The sequence below is a fragment of the Bombina bombina genome, chromosome 2 (assembly GCF_027579735.1).
Source record: "Bombina bombina isolate aBomBom1 chromosome 2, aBomBom1.pri, whole genome shotgun sequence".
Classification (NCBI taxonomy): Eukaryota; Metazoa; Chordata; class Amphibia; order Anura; family Bombinatoridae; genus Bombina; species Bombina bombina.
In genome coordinates this window covers 1,270,086,971-1,270,112,908 of record NC_069500.1, presented here as the reverse complement: position 1 = coordinate 1,270,112,908, position 25,938 = coordinate 1,270,086,971, and the positions used below count along the sequence as shown (strand labels likewise).

The window sequence follows — 25,938 nt, the reverse complement described above, 5'->3', positions numbered from 1 at the left end:
ACCACTATCCCGGTGGAGGATAGCTGTGCTTTTTCAGATCCTATGGATAAAAAATTAGAGGGTTACCTTAAGAAAATGTTTGTTCAACAAGGTTTTATATTGCAACCCCTTGCATGCATCGCGCCGATTACGGCTGCGGCAGCATTTTGGATTGAGTCTCTGGAAGAGAACCTTAGTTCAGCTACGCTGGACGACATTACGGACAGGCTTAGAGTCCTTAAACTAGCTAATTCATTCATTTCGGAGGCCGTAGTACATTTAACCAAACTTACGGCTAAGAATTCAGGATTCGCCATTCAGGCACGTAGGGCGCTGTGGCTAAAATCCTGGTCGGCTGATGTAACTTCTAAGTCCAAATTACTTAATATACCTTTCAAGGGGCAAACCTTATTTGGGCCCGGTTTGAAAGAAATTATTGCTGACATTACAGGAGGTAAGGGCCACGCTCTACCTCAAGACAAAGCCAAAGCTAAGGCTAGACAGTCTAATTTTCGTCCCTTTCGGAATTTCAAAACAGGAACAGCATCAACTTCCACTGCACCAAAACAGGAAGGAGCTGTTGCTCGTTACAGACAAGGCTGGAAACCTAACCAGTCCTGGAATAAGGGCAAGCAGGCCAGGAAACCTGCTGCTGCCCCTAAGACAGCATGAACCGAGGGCCCCCGATCCGGGACCGGATCTAGTGGGGGGCAGACTCTCTCTCTTCGCCCAGGCTTGGGCAAGAGATGTCCAGGATCCCTGGGCGCTAGAGATCATATCTCAGGGATACCTTCTAGACTTCAAATTCTCTCCCCCAAGAGGGAGATTTCATCTGTCAAGGTTGTCAACAAACCAAATAAAGAAAGACGCGTTTCTACGCTGTGTACAAGATCTATTATTAATGGGAGTGATCCATCCGGTTCCGCGGTCGGAACAAGGACAAGGGTTTTACTCAAACCGGTTTGTGGTTCCCAAAAAAGAGGGAACTTTCAGGCCAATCTTGGATTTAAAGATCCTAAACAAATTCCTAAGAATTCCATCGTTCAAAATGGAAACTATTCGGACAATCTTACCCATGATCCAAAAGGGTCAGTACATGACCACAGTGGATTTAAAGGATGCTTACCTTCACATACCGATTCACAAAGATCATTACCGGTATCTAAGGTTTGCCTTCTTAAACAGGCATTACCAGTTTGTAGCCCTTCCATTCGGATTGGCTACGGCTCCAAGAATCTTCACAAAGGTTCTGGGTGCCCTTCTGGCGGTACTAAGACCGCGAGGAATTTCGGTAGCTCCGTACCTAGACGACATTCTGATACAAGCTTCAAGCTTTCAAACTGCCAAGTCTCATACAGAGTTAGTTCTGGCATTTCTAAGGTCGCATGGATGGAAAGTGAACGAAAAGAAGAGTTCTCTCTTTCCTCTCACAAGAGTTCCATTCTTGGGGACTCTTATAGATTCTGTAGAAATGAAGATTTATCTGACAGAAGACAGATTAACAAAGCTTCTAAATGCATGCCGTATCCTTCATTCCATTCAACTCCCGTCAGTAGCTCAATGCATGGAGGTGATCGGCTTAATGGTAGCAGCAATGGACATAGTACCCTTTGCACGCCTACATCTCAGACCGCTGCAATTGTGCATGCTGAGTCAGTGGAATGGGGATTACTCAGATTTGTCCCCCACTCTGAATCTGGATCAAGAGACCAGAAACTCTCTTCTATGGTGGCTTTCTCGGCCACATCTGTCCAGGGGGATGCCATTCAGCAGGCCGGACTGGACAATTGTAACAACAGACGCCAGCCTACTAGGTTGGGGCGCTGTCTGGAATTCTCTGAAGGCTCAGGGACAATGGAGTCAGGAGGAAAGTCTCCTGCCAATAAACATTCTGGAATTGAGAGCAGTTCTCAATGCCCTTCTAGCTTGGCCCCAGTTAAAAACTCGGGGGTTCATCAGGTTTCAGTCGGACAACATCACGACTGTAGCTTACATCAACCATCAGGGAGGGACAAGAAGCTCCCTAGCAATGATGGAAGTATCAAAGATATTTCGCTGGGCAGAGTCTCACTCTTGCCACCTGTCAGCAATCCACATCCCGGGAGTGGAGAACTGGGAGGCGGATTTCTTGAGTCGCCAGACTTTTCATCCGGGGGAGTGGGAACTTCATCCGGAGGTCTTTGCCCAAATACTTCGACGTTGGGGCAAACCAGAGATAGATCTCATGGCGTCTCGCCAGAACGCCAAACTTCCTCGCTACGGATCCAGATCCAGGGATCCGGAAGCGGTTCTGATAGATGCTTTGACAGCACCTTGGAACTTCAGGATGGCTTATGTGTTTCCACCCTTCCCGCTGCTTCCTCGATTGATTGCCAAAATCAAACAGGAGAGAGCATCAGTGATTCTAATAGCACCTGCATGGCCACGCAGGACTTGGTATGCAGATCTAGTGGACATGTCATCCTGTCCGCCTTGGTCTCTACCTCTAAGACAGGACCTTCTGATACAGGGTCCATTCAAACATCAAAATCTAACTTCTCTGAAGCTGACTGCTTGGAAATTGAACGCTTGATTTTATCAAAACGTGGTTTTTCTGAGTCGGTTATTGATACCCTGTTACAGGCTAGGAAGCCTGTTACCAGAAAGATTTACCATAAAATATGGCGTAAATACCTATACTGGTGTGAATCCAAAGATTACTCCTGGAGTAAAGTTAGGATTCCTAGGATATTGTCCTTTCTACAAGAAGGTTTAGAAAAGGGTTTATCGACTAGCTCATTAAAGGGACAGATCTCAGCTCTGTCCATCTTGTTACACAGGCGTCTGTCAGAAAATCCAGACGTCCAGGCATTTTGTCAGGCTTTAGCTAGGATCAAGCCTGTGTTTAAAACTGTTGCTCTGCCATGGAGTTTAAACTTAGTTCTTAACGTTTTACAGGGTGTTCCGTTTGAACCCCTTCATTCCATTGATATAAAATTATTATCTTGGAAAGTTCTATTTTTAATGGCTATTTCCTCGGCTCGAAGAGTCTCTGAATTATCAGCCTTACATTGTGATTCTCCTTATCTGATCTTTCACTCAGACAAGGTAGTTCTGCGTACTAAACCTGGGTTCTTACCTAAGGTAGTCACTAACAGGAATATCAATCAAGAGATTGTTGTTCCATCCTTGTGTCCAAATCCTTCTTCAAAGAAGGAACGTCTTCTACACAATCTGGATGTAGTTCGTGCCCTCAAGTTCTACTTGCAGGCAACTAAGGATTTTCGACAAACGTCTTCTCTGTTTGTCGTGTACTCTGGTCAGAGGAGAGGTCATAAGGCTTCGGCTACCTCTCTCTCCTTCTGGCTTCGTAGCATAATTCGTTTAGCCTATGAGACTGCTGGACAGCAGCCTCCTGAAAGAATTACAGCTCATTCTACTAGAGCTGTGGCTTCCACTTGGGCCTTTAAGAATGAGGCCTCTGTTGAACAGATTTGCAAGGCTGCAACTTGGTCTTCGCTTCATACTTTTTCCAAATTTTACAAATTTGACACTTTTGCTTCTTCGGAGGCTATTTTTGGGAGAAAGGTTCTTCAGGCAGTGGTTCCTTCTGTATAATGAGCCTGCCTATCCCTCCCGTCATCCGTGTACTTTTGCTTTGGTATTGGTATCCCAGAAGTAATGATGACCCGTGGACTGATCACACATAACAGAAGAAAACATAATTTATGCTTACCTGATAAATTCCTTTCTTCTGTTGTGTGATCAGTCCACGGCCCGCCCTGTTTTTAAGGCAGGTAAATATTTTTTAAATTATAATCCAGTCACCACTACACCCTGGGCTTCTCCTTTCTCGTTGGTCTTTGGTCGAATGACTGGAGGTGACGTAGAGGGGAGGAGCTATATAGCAACTCTGCTGGGTGAATCCTCTTGCACTTCCTGTAGGGGAGCAGATAATATCCCAGAAGTAATGATGACCCGTGGACTGATCACACAACAGAAGAAAGGAATTTATCAGGTAAGCATAAATTATGTTTTTTACACAGCACTTACTCTGGTGAGCTGAGGAAATTGTTAGGTAAACATATTCCCTTTTTACATAGAGATGTTCAGGTGATATTTTCCTGTCAGCTTTTTACAGTTATACTGCGTCACTTTCAAGTGATTTATCATATACATATTATCGGGGGAGGAACTACCATTGGTGCAACAGGTGCAGTGGCACCAGGGCCCAAGTGCTAGGGGGCCCATAGCAGCCAGTCTATACATAGGCATGTGCAGAATGTGTTCAGCCCTAATGCAGAGCCTTTTATTAGTGCAGGTTGCAGGTCTATCTATCTGTGTATATCCATCATTACACAGAGAAGTATGTATATTATTACTATTGCTTACTACTGAGTTACCTTGGGGGGGCCAAAAACATTTTTTGCACCAGGGCCTCTGTTTAGTAGGTCCGTTACTTCGTATTATGTCCCTTTAGTGCATTACTAAACAGAACAATTAAAGGGCCACTAAACCCAAAATCTTTCTTTCATGATTCAGATAGAGAATATAAATTTAAACAACATTACAATTTACTTCCATTATTTATTTTGCTTCATTTTTTAAATATCCTTAGTTGAAGAAAAAGCAATGCACATGGTGAGCCAATCACACGAGGCTTCTATGTGCAGCAACCAATCAGCAGCTAGTGAGCATATCTAGATATGCTTTTCATCAAAGAATATCAAGCGAATAAAACAAATTAGATAATATAAGTAAATTAGAAAGATGTTTAAAATTGCATTCTCTTTCTAAATCATAAAAGAAAAAATGTGGGTGGCATGTCCCTTTAACTGTTTGGGACCTTTTCTCATTCATTTTATGTCAGCAAAATTATTAAAATATTGTGATAAGCAGAAATTGTTATGTGAATAACTGATATAAACATGAATTTGCAGAGACCATTCGAGGAGCAAAAAGAGCTACTGAACAAATGGAATGAGATGGGGACTGATGAACCAGGTAAGAAATTAGCAATGCATTTGGGTGATTCAGAAGAATACTGATCTAACGCTGTTGTTCTCCAAAAGAGGATTAACTATTCATATAAATGATTAATATACAAATAGTTCTTTTAATTGCTCTTGCAACGTGATTATTGTAGTAACGCTTCTAAAAATATAAGTGGACAAAATATTTTAAATATATTTTGATAAAAATCATCTTCATTTAAATCTTATGCAGAAAAACAATTTATATTTGCTTATTTAGACTGAAGTAATAATTTAATCTTTGTTAATTATATACAGTTTTTTTTAGTTTTTGTTTAGGTACATTTTCAGTGTCTCAAATCAACATAACATTTGAAAAGAGAACAAAATATTTAAAATGTATTTTGGTATACATTATTCTTATTTACATTTTATGCAGAAAAACATTACATACTTTATACATGTTCATTTACAATGAAGTATCAATTTAATTTTTGTTAGTTGTGCACTGTTTTTTAGTTTTTAAGAAGGAACACTTTCAGTGTCTCAAATCATCATAACATTTTAGATTTTAATAATGAAATAGCAACAAGTAAAAATGATTGCTTTTAATACAGAGGTATAAAATCAATGAAACTCGTGTTGACAGTTTTAGTCTATATCAGTTTAGTGTAACAAGGTGTTAGTCATCCTTTTTTTCCTTAAGATATGGAGAGTCCACATCGTCACTCAGTTACTAGTGGGAATATCATTCCTGGCCAGCAGGAGGAGGCAAAGAGCACCACAGCAAAGCTGTAAAGTGTCACTCCCCTACCCATAATCCCCAGTCATTCTCTTTGCCTCTGTCAATGGAGGAGGGGAAGTTTGGGGTCTGAAGAAATTAATTCCTTTTTTGGGTACTGCAAGCAAGGATTTGGGTTTAGCTGAGTCCGCGTCAATCTCTTCAGTAGAGTAGTTGTGGCTTTAAAACAGTTAGGAAGTTGTGAGGTAGTCCATGCTTTGTTTCCTAACACATTGCTGCCCATGGTACAGAAAGCTAGAGTTGGTTACTCTGTTCTTTCTTTTTCTACAGGTCTCTGTAAGGAGTATGTGTCCTTTCACACCTTGTGAGCTGTCTTCCTGCCAGACAGCTAGACTGCAAGTAAGTGCTTTTGTCTTCTACGTCTTGGAGACTTGCACTTCTGAAGAATATGTCATATGCAGTAGATGGGGACATTTTTAAAATCCTTTATACAGGATTTTCTTTGGCAGTGGGCAGGCACATTATGTATGTGGAGACTAGGGGGCCCATTTATCAAGCTCCGGATGGATCTTGAGGGCCCATGTTGCTCGCCAGAAACACCAGTTATCTAAAGACCGCTGCTCCATAACCTGTCCGCCTGCTCAGAGCAATTGATTGAGTACGATTGGGTTGATTGACACCCCCCTGCTGGCTGCCGATTGGCCGCGAATCTGCAGGGGGCGCCGTTGCACCAGCAGCTCACAGCGTATTGCTCTCCCTATTCAGCGAGGTCTGTCGGGCCTGATCCGCACTGTAGGATCAGGTCCGACAGACCTTTGTTAAATAGGCCCCTAGGGGTTAATCTTCCCTTTATTGGTATCTTCCCTTTATTTGGGCTAATTTTGTTGAAATACTTTATTAGTATGTGTGTGGCTTTTGTTTTATACAGGGATTTATGTATAAACTTAAAATTTGGCAGTTGGTTTTCTTTGCTTGCTTAGCTAGAACAGGCTAACTGACAAACTGCTTGAGTTTGAAACCAGCTGCAGCTACTTGCATCTTATGTTGTAGGCAGAGGGAAATGCGCGCCTTTTACTTGCTGCATAGTTTCCTCTCTCTGCCGTTCATGTGACTTCTCTCTGCTGTCAATTATTCACAGAGCGTAGCGACGTCATTGAATTTCAGTCTCTTCAGTGTCAATCTACTATACGATCGTTTTAGAGACTTCTGGCAGCCAAATTGTGGTATTAAAAGTTCTTAAAGTGACAGTGTATTTCAAAACAATTCTACAGTTTGGGGAATTTTTTATTTAGTATTATGGACATGGACCAAGACTCTGTGTTTTTTGACAAATGCTTGTTATGCCTAGAGACATAACGTGTTTTGCTTATGCAATTCTGTGCTGCATGCTTAGCTAGAACACTTCAATTTAAAGATAAATTGTTGCCCTCTGAGCCCAATGTCTCTCAGGATGATGCTGTTCAGGCTATGCCACAGCTTTCTCCTCAAACGTCCCAAGCCTCTATGGTGTCACATACAGTGCCCTGCAGTTCCTCTCAGCCTCCTGGAGGAGTTTATTTGCCTGCAAATTTTGCTGCACAGGTATCTTCTGCGGTATCTGCGGCATTATCTGCTTTTCCTATGCTGGGAAAATGCAAGAGGAAAATTAGACATTCAGATAGTAAGGTTTCTGTTCCACCTACTGCTACACAGGTTGCCCTCCCTCATAAGTCTGATGAGGAGGATACGCCGGTAGCCACTGAGGGTTAAATTTCAGATTCAGACAGTATTATTCCTTCATCTGATATTGAAGAAGTAAACTTCAGATTTAAAGGGACACTAAACCCCACATTTTTCTTTCCTGATTCAGACAGAGAATACACTTTTAAACAACTTTCCAATATACTTTTATTATCTAATTTGCTTCATTCTTTAGATATCCTTTTGTTGAAGAAATACCAATGCACATGGGTGAGCCAATTACACTAGGTATCTATGTGCAGCCACCAATCAGCAGCTACTGAGCCTATCTAGATATGATTTTCAGCAAAGGATTTCAAGAAAATGAAAAAAATTAGATAATAGAAGTAAATTAGAAAGTTGTTTAAAATGGCATGCTCTATCTGTATAATGGAAGAAAATATTTGTGTTTCATGTCCCTTTAATGTCCTTTTAAGCTTGAACACCTTCATGTACTGTTAAAGGATGTATTGGCTACTTTGGACGACTTCGATACTTCTGTCGTTGTCAACCCTAAGAAGTCTAGTACACTTAATAAATACTATGATGTTCCTTCCTATGTGGAAGTTTTTCCTGTCGCAGACCGTGTGACGGAGATTATTTCACAGGAATGGGAGAAGCCAGGGATTACTGTATACCCGTCTCCCATATTTAAAAAGATTTTTCCTGTTGCTGACTCCATTAAAGATTCTTGGCGCACGGTGCCTTAAGTAGAAGGGGCTATTTATACTCTGGCTAAGAGAACTATGATCCCTATAGAGGATAGTTGCTCCTTTAAGGATCCTATGGACAAAAATCTAGAAGCTTATTTGAAGAAGATGTATGTTCATCAAGGTCTTCAATGGCGACCTGCAGTTTGTCACAGTAGCAAGTGCGGCATCTTATTGGTGCGATGTCTTGTCTGAATCAATTTTAGTAGAGACTCCGTTGGAGGAGATACAAGATAAGATTAAGATTCTCAAACTAGCCAATTCCTTTATTTCTGATGCTAGCATGCTAGTTATTAGACTGGGAGCCAAGATGTCTGGCTTCACTGTCCTAGCCCGCAGGGCATTGTGGCTAAAATCTTGGTCAGCTGATGTTACCTCTAAGTCCAAGCTTCTGGCGCTTCCGTACAAGGGGAAGACCTTGTTCGGACCTTGTCTGGCAGAAATAATTTCTGATATTACGGGTGGAAAAGGGTCTTTTCTACCGCAAGACCAGAAGAACAGACTCAAAGAACATCAAAGTAATTTTTGTTCCTTTTGTAACTTTAAAGGTCGAGCAGAGTTGTTAGGTAATATCGGGCAGACTTGCTGGGCCTATGGCTCTTATCTGCCATCAATATCTATGTTTCTATGTAAGTCTTCCTCTTCCAAGCAGGAACAGTCCAAGTCTTCTTGGAAGCCCAATTAGTCTTGGAATAAGGGGAAGCAATCAAAGAAACCCTCAGCTTAGTCTGTCAGCAGGAAGGGTCGGCCCCCGGTCCCGGATCGGATCAAGTGAGGGGCAGACTTTCCCTGTTTTGTCAAGCGTGGCGATGAGATGTCCCAGATCCATGGGCTGTGGACATAGTATCTCAGGGTTACAAAATAGAATTCCAAACTTTCCCTCCCAGGGGCAGATTCCACCTCTCAAGATTATCTGCAGACCAGGTAAAAAGAGAGATATTCTTGAACTGCGTTCAGGGCCTTTCCTCCCTGGGAGTGATTGTTCCAGTTCCAGTAAGGGAACAGGGTCTAGGATTCTATTCAAATCTCTTCGTGGTTCCCAAAAAAGATGGAACTTTTCGACCCATTTTAGACCTAAAGTGCCTCTACAAGTTTCTCAGGGTACAGTCCTTCAAAATGGAAACAATTCAATTTTTCCTTTGGTCCAAGAGGGTCAGTTCATGACGACAATAGATCTGAAGGAAGCGTATCTTTATGTTCCCATCCACAGGGATCATCACAAATTCCTTAGATTTGCCTTTCTAGATAAACACTTTCAGTTTGTGTCTCTTCCGTTTGGCTTTGCCACAGCTCACATAATTTTCTCTAAGGTTCTGGGGGCTCTCTTGGCGGTGATCAGGTCTCGGGGAATTGCAGTGGCGCCAAAGCTGGACAACATATTGGGTTCAGACGCCATCTTTTCAACAAGCAAACTCTCATACAGAGATCTTGTTGTCTTTTCTAGGTTCCCACGGTTGGAAAGTGAATCTGGAAAATAGTTCCCTTTGGTTTTCTTAGGGACCATAATAGATTCCCATAATAGATTCCCTATCTATGAAAATTTTTCTGACGGAGGTCAGAAAAACCAAAATTCTCTCCTCTTGCCTCTCTCTTCAGTCTACTGTTCGGCCATCAGTGGCTCAATGTATGGAGGTAATTGGTCTGATGGTCACTTCCATGGACATCATTCCCTTTGCTCGATTCCATTTGAGAGCTCTGCAATTATGCATGCTCAGACAATGGAATGGAGACCATTCGGATCTGTCTTAGAGGATAGATCTAGACCAGTCGACAAGAGACTCTCTCCCGTTGTGGCTGTCTCAGGGCACATGCTTCCGGAGACCTTCCTGGATTTTCTGAGTCGGTCATTGAGACCATAATTGTCAGGGTGTCAGGAATCAGACTGAGACAAGAAGTGCAAAAATAATCACACCTTTATTAATAGCAAAAAATAATAAAAAGTCCACAAGTCAAATAACAAGCCAGGAATCAAAACCAGAGCTGGTAGTCAGATGAGCCGAGTCAGGAGCCAAAGCGAGTAGTCAGACGAGCCGGAATCAGGAACAAGGAGAACAGCAGAGTCAGGAACAAGCCAGGGATCAGGAACCAGGAAGGAAGTCAGACAGCCAGGTAATACACAGGAGCTCTCACAAACAGGTCTGAGATACCGCAAGGGCAAAGCATACTGAACAGAGGTCCTTTAAATAATAAGTGATGACATCACAATTCTAAGACTGCATCCTGCCTCACACGGATGATGTACACCAGTCTGGCCATAAAAGGAAGTGCAGGAAATGAGCAGCATCACACAGTATGCACCAGACAGCAAGAAAGGTGAGTAAAATGGCTGCCAGCAGCACATGGCAAACAAAACAGGGAAAAAACCCTGACCATAATCCAGGCTCACAAGCCTGTTACTCGAAAAATTTACCATAAGGTATGGCGTAAATTTAATGGTGTGAATCTAATGGCTACTCTTGGAGTAGGGTCAGGATTCCTAGAATTTTGTCTTTTCTTCAGGAAGGTCTGGAGAAAGGGTTGTCAGTCAGTTCTCTGAATGGACAGATTTCTGCATTATCTATTTTATTACACAAGCGTCTGGCGGATGTGCCAGATGTTCAATCTTTTTGTCAGGCCCTGGTCAGAATCAGGCGTGTGTTTAAACCTGTTGCTCCTCATTGGAGCCTTAATCTTGTTCTTAAAGTTTTGCAGCAGGCTCAGTTTGAGCCAATGCATTCCATAGATATTAAGTTGCTATCTTGGAAGGTTTTGTTTCTTATTGCTATCTCTTCTGCTCAGAGAGTTTCGGAACTCTTGGCTTTGCAGTGTGATTCCCCTTACTTTATCTTTCATGGGGATAAGGCGGTTCTTTGTAGTAAATTGGGGTTTCTTCCTAAAGTGGTTTCGGATAGAAGTATTAATCAGGAAATTGTTGTTCCTTCTCTCTGTCCCAATCCTCCTTCTCATAAAGAATGTCTGCTGCACAACTTGGATGTTGTGCGTGCTCTAAAATTCTACCTACAGGCGACTAAGTATTTTCGCCTTCTGCCCTGTTTGTTTGTTTTTCAGGAAAGCGTATGAGTTAGAAGGCTTCTTTTACTTCTCCTTCCCTCTGGTTGAGAAGTATGATTAGTTTTGCTTATGAGACTGCTGGACAGCAGCCTCCTGAAAGAATTACAGCTCATTCCACTAGGGCTGTCTCCTCTTCTTGGATTTTCAAAGAGGAGGCTTCTGTGGAACAGCTTTGCAAGGCTGCAACTTGGTCCTCTCTGCATACTTTTTCCAAATTTTCCAAATTTGATACTTTTGCCTCGACTGAGGCATCTTTTAGGAGAAAGGTTCCTCAAGCGGTGGTGCCTTCTGTTTAGGTCTGCCTTTCTTGTTCATTGAATGACCCGCAACATAATATACAAAGACTGAGCCCCCGTAGGACATAGGAGGCAGATTTGTGTATCACACCACTTAAAGATCAAGGAAGAAAAGCTGGCCGCAAAAACGTCTCTCAGCAAGGATAAAAAGGTTAGATCTACACACTTGCTTACCTTACTGCATTTGATATAGGTACATAGTACCTTAAACAAATATCTTCTATAAACTTAAAGGGCCATAATACCCAAATGATTAAACACTTGAAAGTGATGCAGTATAGCTGTAAAAAGCTGACTAGAAAATATCACCTGAACATCTCTATGTAAAAAAGAAAGATATTTTACCTCAAAAGTTTCTCAGTACCCAAATCCCTTTGTAAAGGACTTCTAAGCAACAAATCCGTTGTCCCGGGACAGCGGAAGGAGTGAGCTTACGTGCACTCTTATCTTATTTCCCTATTAAGCTTGATGAAGTTTACAATGAAATCTCATTAGAGTTAATTCAAATCTCTTGAGATCACAGTAAAAGAGTTCATGACCTCAGCACTGTTGATGCTGATTGGCTGCTGTTCGTTTCTTCATTTTTTTAAATTTTTTTTTACCTACAGCTGAGCAGCAATTGAGTATAACTTTTTACACAGAACTTACTCTGCTGAGCTGAGGAAATTGTGAGGTAAAATATCTTCTTTTTTTTACATAGAGATGCTCAGGTGATATTTTCCTGTCAGCTTTTTACAGTTATACTGCATCAGTTTTAAGTGATTTACCATATGAGTATTATGTCCCTTTAAGGTTGCAGCCAAGAAAATTTCTTATAAAAATCATAGACTCTCATATAGGGTATTACCTAAGGGTTACCTCAAGATGGACTTTTAATCACGTTTTGAAAATTTTTTTTCTCTTGTAAGATGTATCGAGTCCACGGATTCATCCATACTTGTGGGATATTCTCCTTCCTAACAGGAAGTGGCAAAGAGAGCACCCACAGCAGAGCTGTCTATATAGCTCTTCCCTTAGCTCCACCTCCCCAGTTATTCTCTTTGCTTGCTTAACTGCTAGGAAGGGTAAAGTGAGTGTGGTGACAAAAATGTTAGTTTTTATTTTCTCAAGCAAAAGTTTGTTATTTTAAATGGTACCGGTGTGTACTATTCACTCTCTGGCAGAAAAGGGATGAAGATTTCTGCAAGGAGGATGATGATCTTAGCAATTTGTAACTAAGATCCACTGCTGTTCCCACAGAGGCTGAGGAGTACAGGAAAACTTCAGTTGGGGGAACGGTTTGCATGCTAAGCTGCATTGAGGTATGTTCAGTCATCTTTTTTCTAGACAGACTGTGATAATTCTAGAAAAGGCTGACAATATCCCCATGAGGGAAGGGTAAGCTGTATTCAGACACTTAATAGAAAGAATCCCAGCTTACATTAAGGGCTCATTTGTTACTGGTGGCACTTATGGAAAAAACGTTTTTTCTATTGAATACTTAACGTTTTTTGAGGGACTTTAAGGGTTCTTGTGGCTTGTTTAAGGGTTATTAACCCACATGGCTAGTTTAGAAACACTTTGGTGTGTTTCTTTTAGGCCCCACTAACATCGAGTGAGGTGGGAGGGGCCTATTTTCGCGCCTCAGTTGCACAGTTTCTTTTACTCTGAAGACATCCAGCTGCTTCCCCAGAGGGTCCTGCTGTGTTTGAGGGACTAATTGAAGTTTTTTCCCCACAAATCTATCCTAAAGGGCAGGTAGGCGCCACAGCAGAGCTGTGGCAAGGTGCTGAACGTTTTTATACCGGTTTTTGATGTTTTGTCAATCCGGTTTTTACATTAAGGGGTTAATTGTTTATTTGGCTGGCTGTGCAAACTTACTAAGGCTTTATGATTCTACTGTAAAAATTTCGTAAAGTTTACTGCTTTTTAACACTGTTTTGCAGAGTTTGTGCATCTTTTTTTCTCTTAAAGGCACAGTACCGTTTTTTCTAAGTATTATTTACTTTGAATAAAGTGTTTTCCAAGCTTGCTTGTTTCATTACTAGCCTGTTTAACATGTCTGACACCAAGGAAAATCCTTGTTCAATGTGTTTTGAAGCTATTGTGGAACCCCCTCTTAGAATGTGTCCCACTTGCACTGATATGTCTATAAATTATAAAGAGCATATTATAGCACTTAAAAATATAGCAATAGATGATTCTCAGACAGAAGGAATTGAGGGTTTGCCATCTAGCTCTCCCCAAGTGTCACAACCAGTAACGCCCGCACAAGTGACGCCAAGTACCTCTAGTGCGTCGACTTCATTTACTTTACAAGACATGTCCACAGTTATGAATACAACCCTCACAGCGGTTTTCTCTAAACTGCCTGATTTACAAGGAAAGCAGGACAGCTCTGGGTTAAGAACAACTGCTGAGCCTTCTGACGCTTTAGTAGCCGTATCCGATATACCCTCACAATGTTCTCAAGTATGGGTAAGGGATTTGCTATCTGAGGGGGAGATTTCTGATTCAGGGAAGACGCTCCCTCAGACAGATTCTGATATGACGGCCTTCAAATTTAAGCTTGAACACCTCCGCTTGTTGCTCAGGGAGGTATTAGCGACTCTGGATGATTGTGACCCTATAGTGGTCCCAGAGAAATTGTGTAAAATGGACAACTACTTAGAGGTTCCTGTTTACACTGATGTTTTTCCAGTCCCTAAGAGGATTGCGAATATTGTTACTAAGGAGTGGGATAGACCAGGTATACCGTTCGCTCCCCCTCCTGTTTTTAAGATAATGTTTCCCATATCTGACACTGTACGGGACTCGTGGCAGACGGTTCCTAAGGTGGAGGGAGCTGTTTCAACTCTCGCTAAGCGCACAGCTATACCTATTGAAGACAGCTGTGCTTTCAAAGATCTTATGGATAAAAAATTAGAGGGTCTCCTAAAGAAAATTTTTGTTCATCAAGGTTTTCTTCTCCAACCTATTGCATGCATTGTTCCTGTAACTACTGCAGCTGCTTTCTGGTTCGAGGCTCTAGAAGAGGCTCTTCAGATGGAGACTCCATTAGAGGATATTATGGATAGAATTAAGGCCCTTAAGTTGGCTAATTCTTTCATTACAGATGCTGCTTTCCAACTGGCTAAATTAGCGGCAAAGAATTCAAGTTTTGCCATTGTAGCACGCAGGTCATTATGGCTTAAGTCCTGGTCTGCTGATGTATCATCAAAATCTAAACTTTTGAACATCCCTTTCAAAGGAAAGACCCTATTTGGGCCTGAACTGAAAGAGATTATTTCAGACATCACTGGAGGGAAAGGCCATGCCCTCCCTCAGGATAAAACAAATAAAATGAGGACCAAACAAAATAATTTTCGTTCCTTTTGGAACTTCAACAGTGGTCCCGCTTCAGCTTCCCCTGCTGCAAATCAAGAGGGGAATTTGTCCAATCCAAGTCAGTCTGGATACCTAACCAGGCTTGGAACAAGGGTAAACAGGCCAAGAAGCCTACAGCTGCCTCCAAGACAGCATGAAGGGGTAGCCCCCGATCCGGGACTGGATCTAGTAGGGGGCAGACTCTCTCTCTTCGCTCAGGCTTGGGCAAGAGATGTTCACGATTCCTGGGCTTTAGAAATAGTGTCCCAGGGATATCTTCTGGACTTCAGACTCCCCCCCAAGGGGGAGATTTCACATTTCTCAATTGTCTGCAAACCAGACAAAGAGAGAGGCGTCCTTACGCTGTGTAGAAGACCTACATACCATGGGAGTGATCCGCCCAGTTCCAAAAAGCGGAACAAGGGCTAGCGTTTTACTCAAACCTGTTTGTGGTTCCCAAAAAAGAGGGAACTTTCAGACCAATCTTGGATCTGAAAATTCTAAACAAGTTCCTCAGAGTACCATCATTCAAGATGGAGACTATTCGGACTATCCTACCTCTGATCCAGGAGGGTCAATATATGACTACCGTGGACTTAAAGGATGCGTATCTACTCATCCCTATTCACAGAGATCATCATCAATTCCTCAGATTCGCCTTTCTGGACAGGCATTACCAGTTTGTGGCCCTTCCCTTTGGGTTGGCCACGGCTCCCAGAATTTTCACAAAGGTGTTAGGGTCCCTTTTGGCGGTTCTAAGACCGCGGGGCATAGCAGTGGCGCCTTATCTAGACGACATCTTAATTCAGGCGTCGTCTTTCCAGCTAACCAAGTCTCACACGGACATCGTGTTGGCTTTTCTAAGATCTCACGGGTGGAAGATGAACATACAAAAGAGTTCTCTCTTCCCTCTCACAAGAGTTTCGTTCCTAGGGACTCTGATAGACTCGGTAGAAATTAAAATATTTCTGACGGAGGTCAGAAGATCAAAACTCTTAACCATTTGCCGAGCTCTTCATTCCATTCCTCGGCCATCAGTGGCTCAGTGTATGGAGGTAATCGGACTCATGGTAGCGGCAATTGACATAGTTCCTTTTGCCCGCCTACACCTCAGACCACTGCAACTATGCATGCTCAAACAGTGGAATGGGGATTATGCAGATTTATCTCCTCAAATACGTCTGGATCAGGAGACCAGAGATTCTCTTCTCTGGTGGTTTTCTCAGGACCACCTGTCTCAGGGAATGTGTTTCCGCAGGCCAGAGTGGATCATTGTAATGACAGATGCCAGCCTGCTAGGCTGGGGTGCAGTCTGGAACTCCCTGAAAGCACAGGGCTTATGGTCTCGGGAGGCAACTCTCCTCCCGATAAACATTCTATAACTGAGAGCGATATTCAATGCGCTTCAGGCGTGGCCTCAGCTTGCTGCGGCCAAATTCATCAGATTTCAGTCGGACAACATCACGACTGTAGCTTATATCAATCACCAAGGAGGAACATGGAGTCCTCTAGCGATGATGGAAGTAAACAAAATAATCCGATGGGCGGAGACTCTCTTGCTATCTTTCAGCAATCCATATTCCAGGGGTAGAGAACTGGGAGGCGGGTTTCCTAAGTCGTCAGACTTTTCATCCGGGGGAGTGAGAGCTTGGTATGCGGACCTAGTGGACATGTCATCTGTTCCGCCGTGGACTCGGCCAATGAGGCAGGACCTTCTAATCCAAGGTCCATTCAAGCATCCAAACCTAATTTCTCTGCGTCTGACTGCTTGGAGATTGAACGCCTGATTTTATCAAAGCGTGGTTTCTCTGAGTCGGTCATTGATACCCTGATTCAAGCTAGAAAGCCTGTCACCAGGAAAATCTATCATAAGATTTGGCGCAAATATCTTTATTGGTATGAATCCAAGGGTTACTCATGGAGTAAGATTAGGATTCCTAGAATATTGTCTTTTCTCCAAGAAGGATTGGAGAAGGGATTATCAGCTAGCTCCTTAAAAGGACAGATTTCTGCTTTGTCTATTCTTTTACACAAGCGTCTGGCAGATGTCCCAGACGTTCAAACGTTTAGTCAGGCTTTAGTCAGAATCAAGCCTGTATTCAAACCTGTTGCTCCTCCATGGAGTCTAAACTTAGTTCTTAAAGTTCTTCAAGGGGTTCCATTTAGAACCTATGCATTCCATAGATATTAAGCTTCTATCTTGGAAAGTTCTGTATTTAGTAGCTATCTCTTCGGCTCGAAGAGTTTCTGAGTTATCTGCTTTACAGTGTGACTCACCTTATCTTATTTTCCATGTAGATAAGGTGGTTTTGCGTACCAAACCTGGATTCCTTCCTAAGGTTGTTTCTAATAGGAATATCAATCAGGGAATTGTTGTTCCTTCACTGTGTCCTAATCCTTCTTCAAAGAAGGAACTTCTGTTGCACAATCTTGATGTGGTTTGTGCTTTAAAGTTCTACTTACAAGCAACCAAAGATTTCCGTAAAACATCTTCATTGTTTGTTGTTTTTTCTGGTAAGCAGAGAGGCCAAAAAGCTACGGCTACCTCTCTTTCTTTTTGGCTGAAAAGCATCATCCGTTTGGCTTATGAGACTGCTGGTCAGCAGCCTCCTGAAAGGATTACTGCTCATTCTACTAGAGCAGTAGCTTCCACATGGGCTTTTAAAAATGAGGCTTCTGTTGAACAGATTTGTAAGGCGGCGACTTGGTCTTCGCTTCATACTTTTTCCAAATTTTCCAAATTCAATACTTTTGCTTCTTCGGAGGCTATTTTTGGGAGAAAGGTTCTACAAGCAGTGGTGCCTTCCGTTTAAGGTACCTGTCTTGTCCCTCCCTTCATCCGTGTCCTAAAGCTTTGGTATTGGTATCCCACAAGTATGGATGAATCCGTGGACTTGATACATCTTACAAGAGAAAACAGAATTTATGCTTACCTGATCAATTTCTTTCTCTTGTGATGTATCGAGTCTATGGCCCGCCCTGTCTGTTTAAGACAGGTAGTATATTTTTATTTAAAAAACTTGTCACCTCTGCACCCTAAAGTTTCTCCTTTTTCTTCCTAGCCTTCGGTCGAATGACTGGGGGGTGGAGCTAAGGGAGGAGCTATATAGACAGCTCTGCTGTGGGTTCTCTCTTTGCCACTTCCTGTTAGGAAGAAGAATATCCCACAAGTATGGATGAATCCGTGGACTCGTTACATCACAAGAGAAAGAAATTTATCAGGTAAGCATAAATTCTGTTTTTTATACATACTCTATAAACTTCATTTTAAAATTGCAATTGTGTTTATACAATTTTAACTCAGGTATGTAGTCCTAAACTCCTGATTAGATCAACAGCCTATCATATAACTGTGGGTTTTAAAATTGCTTTTTCGAAAATTGCTTTGTTGAAATTTGTCAAATATTGCTGTATTGAAATTTGTCAAATATTGATACTATTGATACTGATATGCAAGAAATCAATATTAGATCAATTTAAGATTAGTTAGATTACAAGGTTGGCCAACCTATCGGATTCATTTGTACATAAGAATCTCAAACTCACATGTACTAAAGAAAACTTTTTTGTTTTTACTAAAATAAAATAAAATACATTTTTATTCTGTACAAAATCTTATCTGGTGTCATAGAATAGATTTCTGTTTACATTTTTTATATATATTTTTTATATTTTCATGTTTTCAAATTTTAAAATATCCATAAGGTATTAGCTCTATTTAGAGCGCCCTTTCCTATAAACTACTCTTCTGACAGTTCTAATTTGCACTGCTTAACCCTACTTTCTCTCTTTTATACCTTTTTCTGTCTCCTCTGCTCAGCTATACATAAACTGAGATACATAGGGGTACCTTAAACGGAAGGCACCACTGCTTGTAGAACCTTTCTCCCAAAAATAGCCTCCGAAGAAGCAAAAGTATTGAATTTGTTTACATTTTTTATATATATATTTTTTATTTTCATGTTTTCAAATTTTAAAATATCCATAAGGTATTAGCTCTATTTAGAGCGCCCTTTCCTATAAACTACTCTTCTGACAGTTCTAATTTGCACTGCTTAACCCTACTTTCTCTCTTTTATACCTTTTTCTGTCTCCTCTGCTCAGCTATACATAAACTGAGATACATAGGGGCCGAATTATCAAGCTCCTGTCAAGACCGCTGCTCCACTATAACTTGTCTGCCTTCTCTGAGGCGGTAGACAGAAATCAACCCGATCAAATACGATCAGGTTGATTGACACCCTCTGCTAGTGGCCGATTGGCCGCGGATCTGCAGGGGGCAGTATTGCACAAGCAGCTCTGGTGAACTGCTTGTGCAATGATAAATGCCGAGAGCGTATGCTATCGGCATGTATCGATGTGCAGCGGACATGATACACTACATTGTATCATGTCTGCTCGCACTTCGATAAATATACCCCATGGTGTTAAATTGAAGAAGGTTGCAGATGGGTTTCTTTTGATGCTAATTCTTTACATTTAACCATCATAATTTTGGGGTAATAGCTTATGCTTATTTCATTGGAGTCCACAATGGAATTAGATCAGAAAAACAGAATTTATACTTACCTATAAATGTCTACCTTTCAGGAGGAGGTGGGAGGGATTAAAGCTTATGTAAGTGTTCTTGACCTCCTCTTAGTGGCAGGAAATATATCCCACATGTTATGGACACCTATAGACTCCCCTCCTCCTGAAAGATAGAAATTTATCGGTAAGTATAAATTCTGTTTTTCTGATCTAATTCCATTGTGGACTCCCATGAAATAAGCATCAGCTATTACCCCAAAATTATGAGGGTTAAATGTAAAGAATTAGCATCAAATTAAACCCATCGGCAACCTTCTTCAATACAACACTATGTATCACCTGTTATATATTCACTTCCCTTGTCAACGCCTTCACTCTAATTTTGACCTATGCCTCTTAGTCACAATAATCACCACATCAAACTCCTATCTTCAGCAGTTCTCGTATCCTGCACTTATTTTGTAGAATTCTGTTAGTGTTTTAATTTCTCCTCAGTTTAACCTCTCTCAAAACCTACCTTTTAGAGAAGCATTTCAACTATACTCATAAACACATAAAAAGCCAACTCTGAAAACTATTTTCCTTATCAAATATACTTCCCTTTTGTCTCCAATTACCACTTGTCCCAGTCTTGTAAAGTGCTGCAGAGTCTGCTGTGCATTACAAAGAAAGAAAATAATAATAATGATGGTCTTTTCTATTGGCTCTGCCAGTGCCTGAATTCTGTGTTGCAACAATAGTATGAGAGAAAACAAGGTTTACACAGAAATTAATTTTTCACACTAGAAATGGTGCTGTATGAAGGGCCCAAATGTTCAATCTGATTATTTCAGATCTGCTTTCAGTTCTGTATGTAGTAATCTAACTTTCCCCTATTCAATCTCCAGAAAAACTTTGACTTAAAGGGATGTTAAACAATAAATACATGTTAGACATAATGATGTATTCAATGCAAAGATTAGCCTTATAATTATATGTAGATGCATTTTTACAATTGTATCAGTTCTTTAAATATTGAAAATATAAGTGTAAAGTTTTAGTTGATACACATTACTTTAGTTTTTATAAAGTAATGGTTGCTGGCCTGTTTTTTTTTTTACTATTTTTCTATTTATCACTGTTTGTGCAAACAAAGCTGTGTGCAGTTTCATTTAGATTATCCTTTGTTCCAAACAACATTGTTTGGACAGTCTCTTTTATTGTTTGTTTTATATCTGTCCCTAATTGTCTTCAGCAGGGTAAACAGTTAATTGGCAACTTAAATTCAAACATGACGGCACCATTGATTTATAGAAAACCAGCAATATAAATAAATATAAAATATATAACAAAAGTTTATAGCATAGTTTTTACAACACATAATTAAATAGATTGATTATTAAAGGGACACTAAACCCAATTTTTTTCTTTAAGCAACTTTCTAATTTACTCCTATTATCAAATTTTCTTCGTTCTCTTGCTATCTTTATTTGAAAAAGAAGGCATCTAAGCTAAGGATCCAGACAATTTTTCTTTCAGAACACTGGAAAGCACTTGTTTATTGTTTGGCTGTCCAATTAGCAAGAAATACCCAGGTTGTGAACCAAAAATGGGCCAGCTTCTAAACTTACATTCTTGCTTTTCAAATAAAGATAGCAATAGAATGAAGACAAATTGATAATAGGAGTAAATTAGAAAGTTTCTTAAAATTGCGTGCTCTATCTGAATCATGAAAGAAAAAATTTGGGTTCAGTGTCCGTTTAAGTAGTAATCGACAAAATATTTCAAGTAATTAACCAATTTTTGGATAATAAAGTTTCACTTGCTGCCAAAAGTAGTCGGTAAGCTTCACAATAACTAATGTTTAATAATACTGTAAAAACTTCCTTCTCCAGACTTGTTATTGTTACTTTATCACTCAAAGGACAACTTTGATATCAATATCACAATTTGAAGGAAACTTTATTAAAGAAAAAAAGATTTGGAAGGGAAATGTCAATATGCTTTAAAATCTTTTAATACTTGTATCTATGTTCATATTATTTTTTTTAAATAAACACATTGGTCAAATAACAGTTAACTTACTAATAGACTAAATTGGTGTTATAACTGAAGCTTATTGTTACACTCTAAAATGATTCCTTTTTTTGTAAGATGTTACCAAATTAATTTACGCGTTTTGTTTTTTCAGACCTGAGTCTCTTTAGACCAGTTTATGCACCTAAAGATTTCCTTGAGGTAAATATTTTTATATATTTAAAAAGAAAAGTATGATTTTTTTTTTAAGATCCATCTTAACACGTGACAGCTTTGTATGTAGTGATATATTTTAGATTATCTTTGTGGAGAGAAATATATGTTTTTCTATGAGGTGCATGTGTTATGTAGCACTAGAATTTTATGTGAAAGCTTTTTCATACCTTAGGTACTTCAGCTCCACTACTTACTATAATGGAGCAAGTGAAGCAGTCAATGTTCCCTCAAAGAAGATTCAGAATTAATTTACAAAGTTTGATGACCTTTTGGATCCACATATTTATATGTTAAGACAATGAGAAACAAGGAACCAACTCCTTTTGCCTTTTTACATCAAGACTAAATGTCTGTGTTTTTCACTACTAAGTAAGGGCTTTACTTTGGAATAACCATTGATTATATAAAATCCGGGAACTTTTATTTCTACCTTGTGCCAACATTTTTGGGTATTTGTTCTTTTCCTATATATCCTTTTATCATATTTATTTTCTTATTAGACTAATAGATTGGCATAATTACTGCTGCTTTTTCTGCTAGAACATTTCATGCAGCTTCTCATTTGATACCAAGGTAGAACTTTCCACTAATTTCATTTAAGATATTAACCTTTGTGTTTGCACTTGTTATAGGAAACTGGTCTTGCAGTCTGTCACTATAGGGGTGTGGTGAATTTTCTTTATATTAATATTTTGATTATTCATACGTTACAGGCGTTTGACAGTATTTACTGTATTGAACTTAATCTGATTTCCCCATTGCATAACTATGTCTAGTCAAGTATACCTTTACTACAATGCATACAACATTCCTGTTGCATGCATTTTTCATTACATGGGATAGAGCACATATAAATTCAAAAGGTAAAATGCTGCATTTAAAAAACAAAACAAAAAAAACAAAACCCTTATTTTAATATTAATATAGGTTGTTATTGTATATTTTATCCTTTTATTTCAATGTTTTATTTTTTCATGTATTTAAATGTTTTATTAGTGCATTATTATTTGAAGCAAAGAATTATTAACACATCCCAAATTTAACATCACTGCTTTGCTTTCATTATAGGTTTTAATTAATCTGCGTAACCCAAATTATGATAATGGCGATCAGGCAAGCTTTAGAAGCCACCTAGGTTTGATTCAAGTTCCACTGAAAATAAAGGATATTTCTGAATTGGTAAGTTTGTTTTGTTTAACTTGCATTAAGGTTTTATTCTTTTGTGTCAAGTAAAAATCATTGAAATACTAGTAGAACATTACTCTAACAACATATTTCTACACTTTTTTCGATTGTAATACATTTTTGCCCCTTGTCAATTCAAATAGAAAACCAAATTTGTAAATTGCCTTTTCTATTATTATATTCATTGGTAATGATTGACAGTATAGTAAGATATTATGTATTTCTCTTGTTAAGTGTATTCAGTCCACGGGTCATCCATTACTTATGGGATATATTCCCTTCCCAACAGGAAGTTGCAAGAGGATCACCCAAAGCAGAGCTGCTATATAGCTCCTCCCCTCACATGTCATATCCAGTCATTCTCTTGCAACCCTCAACATAGATGGAGGTCGTGAGAGGAGTGTGGTGTTTTATACTTAATTATTTCTTCAATCAAAAGTTTGTTATTTTTAAATGGCACTGGAGTGTGCTGTTTTTTTCTCAGGCAGTATTTGGAAGAATCTGCCTGCGTTTTCTATGATCTTAGCAGAAGTAACTAAGATCCACTGGCTGTTCTCGCACATTCTGAGGAGTGGGGTAACTTCAGAAAGGGAATAGCGTGCAGGGTCTCCTGCAAATAAGGTATGTACAGTAAAATATTTTTCTAAGGAATGGAATTGACTAAGAAAATGGAATTTACAAGACATGGCTACTATTATGAATAATACCCTGACAGAAGTATTATCTAAATTGCCAGAATTAAGAGGCAAGCGCGATTGCTCTGGGATAAGGACAGAGCGCGCTGGTGCTGTGAGAGCCATTTCCGATACTGCGTCACAGTTTGCAGAACATGAGGACAGGCAGTATTTGGAAGAATCTGCCTGCGTTTTCTATGATCTTAGCAGAAGTAACTAAGATCCACTGGCTGTTCTCGCACATTCTGAGGAGTGGGGTAACTTCAGAAAGGGAATAGCGTGCAGGGTCTCCTGCAAATAAGGTATGTACAGTAAAATATTTTTCTAAGGAATGGAATTGACTAAGAAAATACTGCTGATACCGATGTAATGTAAGTAAAGCCTTAAATGCAGTGAAAGCGACTGGTATCAGGCTGATTAATGTATATGCAGTAAAGTAATTTTCTAAAGAATGGAATTTGACTAAGAAAATGCTACTAATACTGAAGTAATGTAATAAGTAAATGCAGTAGAAGGACTGGTATCAGGCTTATCAATAGAGATACATACTCTTTAAAAAAGGATGTTTAAAACGTTTGCTGGCATGTTTAATCGTTTTTGTGAGGTACATTGGTGATAAAACTTATTGGGGCATGAATTATTCCACATGGCTGACTTATATTTCTGCATAGAAACAGTTAACTGAGGCTCCCACTGTTGTAATAATGAGTGGGAGGGGCCTATTTTAGCGCTTTTTTGCGCAGTAAAAATTCAGTCTCAGTCTTCCTGCTTCTTCCTGCATGACCCAGGACGTCTCTAGAGAGCTCAAGGGACTTCAAAACTCATTTTGAGGGAGGTGACAGTGTGTTTGACTGTGTTAAAAAAAAAATAGTTTTTTTCTCTATTGATTATCCGTTTTGGGTATTAAGGGGTTAATCATCCATTTGCAAGTGGGTGCAATGCTCTGCTAACTTAATACATTTACTGTGAAAATTTGGTTGCTATAACTGATTTGGTTCATTGTTATTTCAACTGTGACAGGTTTTTTTGTGCTTCTTAAAGGCGCAGTAGCGTTTTCTATATTGCTTGTAAATTTATTTTAAAGTGTTTTCCAAGCTTGCTAGTCTCATTGCTAGTCTGTTTAAACATGTCTGACACAGATGAATCTGTTTGTTCACTATGTTTGAAGGCCAGTGTGGAGCCCCATAGAAATATGTGTACTAAATGTATTGATTTCACTTTAAATAATAAAGGTCAGTCTTTATCTGTAAAGGAATTATCACCAGACAACGAGGGGGAAGTTATGCCGACTAACTCTCCTCACGTGTCAGTACCTTCGCCTCCCGCTCAGGAGGCGCGTGATATTGTGGTGCCAAGTACATCAGAGACGCCCATACAAATCACTTTACAAGACATGGCTACTATTATGAATAATACCCTGACGGAAGTATTATCTAAATTGCCAGAATTAAGAGGCAAGCGCGATTGCTCTGGGATAAGGACAGAGCGCGCTGGTGCTGTGAGAGCCATTTCCGATACTGCGTCACAGTTTGCAGAACATGAGGACGGAGAGCTTCATTCTGTGGGTGACGGATCTGATCCAGGGAAACCGGATTCAGAGATCTCTAATTTTAAATTTAAGCTTGAGAACCTCCGTGTATTGCTAGGGGAGGTTTTAGCGGCTCTGAATGACTGTAACACAGTTGCAATTCCAGAGAAATTATGTAGGCTGGATAGACACTATGCGGTGCCGGTGTGTACTGACGTTTTTCCTATACCTAAAAGGCTTACAGAAATTATTAGCAAGGAATGGGATAGACCCGGTGTGCCCTTTTCCCCACCTCCTATATTTAGGAAAATGTTTCCAATAGACGCCACTACACAGGACTTATGGCAGACGGTCCCTAAGGTGGAGGGAGCAGTTTCTACTTTAGCTAAGCGTACCACTATCCCGGTGGAGGATAGTTGTGCTTTTTCGGATCCAATGGATAAAAAATTAGAAGGTTACCTTAAGAAAATGTTTGTTCAACAAGGTTTTATCTTACAGCCCCTTGCATGCATTGCGCCTGTCACTGCTGCAGCATTCTGGTTTGAGTCTCTAGAAGAGGCCATTCACACAGCTCCATTGGATGAAATTATGGACAAGCTTAAAGCACTTAAGCTAGCTAATGCATTTGTTTCTGATGCCATTGTACATTTAACTAAACTAACGGCTAAGAACTCCGGATTCGCCATCCAGGCGCGCAGAGCGCTATGGCTTAAATCCTGGTCAGCTGACGTGACTTCTAAATCTAAATTGCTTAATATTCCTTTCAAGGGGCAAACCTTATTCGGGCCCGGCTTGAAAGAAATTATCGCTGACATTACTGGAGGTAAGGGTCATACTCTTCCTCAGGACAGGGCCAAATCAAAGGCCAAACAGTCTAATTTTCGTGCCTTTCGAAACTTCAAGGCAGGAGCAGCATCAACTTCCTCCGCTCCAAAACAGGAAGGAACTGTTGCTCGTTACAGACAGGCCTGGAAAACTAACCAGTCCTGGAACAA

At 40.2% G+C, this 25,938-nt stretch overlaps 1 protein-coding gene across 1 annotated transcript in view; it reads left to right on the top strand.

Moving 5' to 3' along the window:
- The window catches only part of TBC1D19 (TBC1 domain family member 19), an 885,000-nt gene that overhangs the window by 173,905 nt on the left and 685,157 nt on the right, over positions 1–25,938 (top strand). Inside the window, exons 6-8 of the mRNA XM_053704075.1 lie at positions 4,899–4,962; positions 21,495–21,541; positions 22,625–22,735. Of these exons, the coding sequence (XP_053560050.1) occupies positions 4,899–4,962; positions 21,495–21,541; positions 22,625–22,735 (222 nt within the window). The remainder of the gene's footprint in view (positions 1–4,898; positions 4,963–21,494; positions 21,542–22,624; positions 22,736–25,938) is intronic.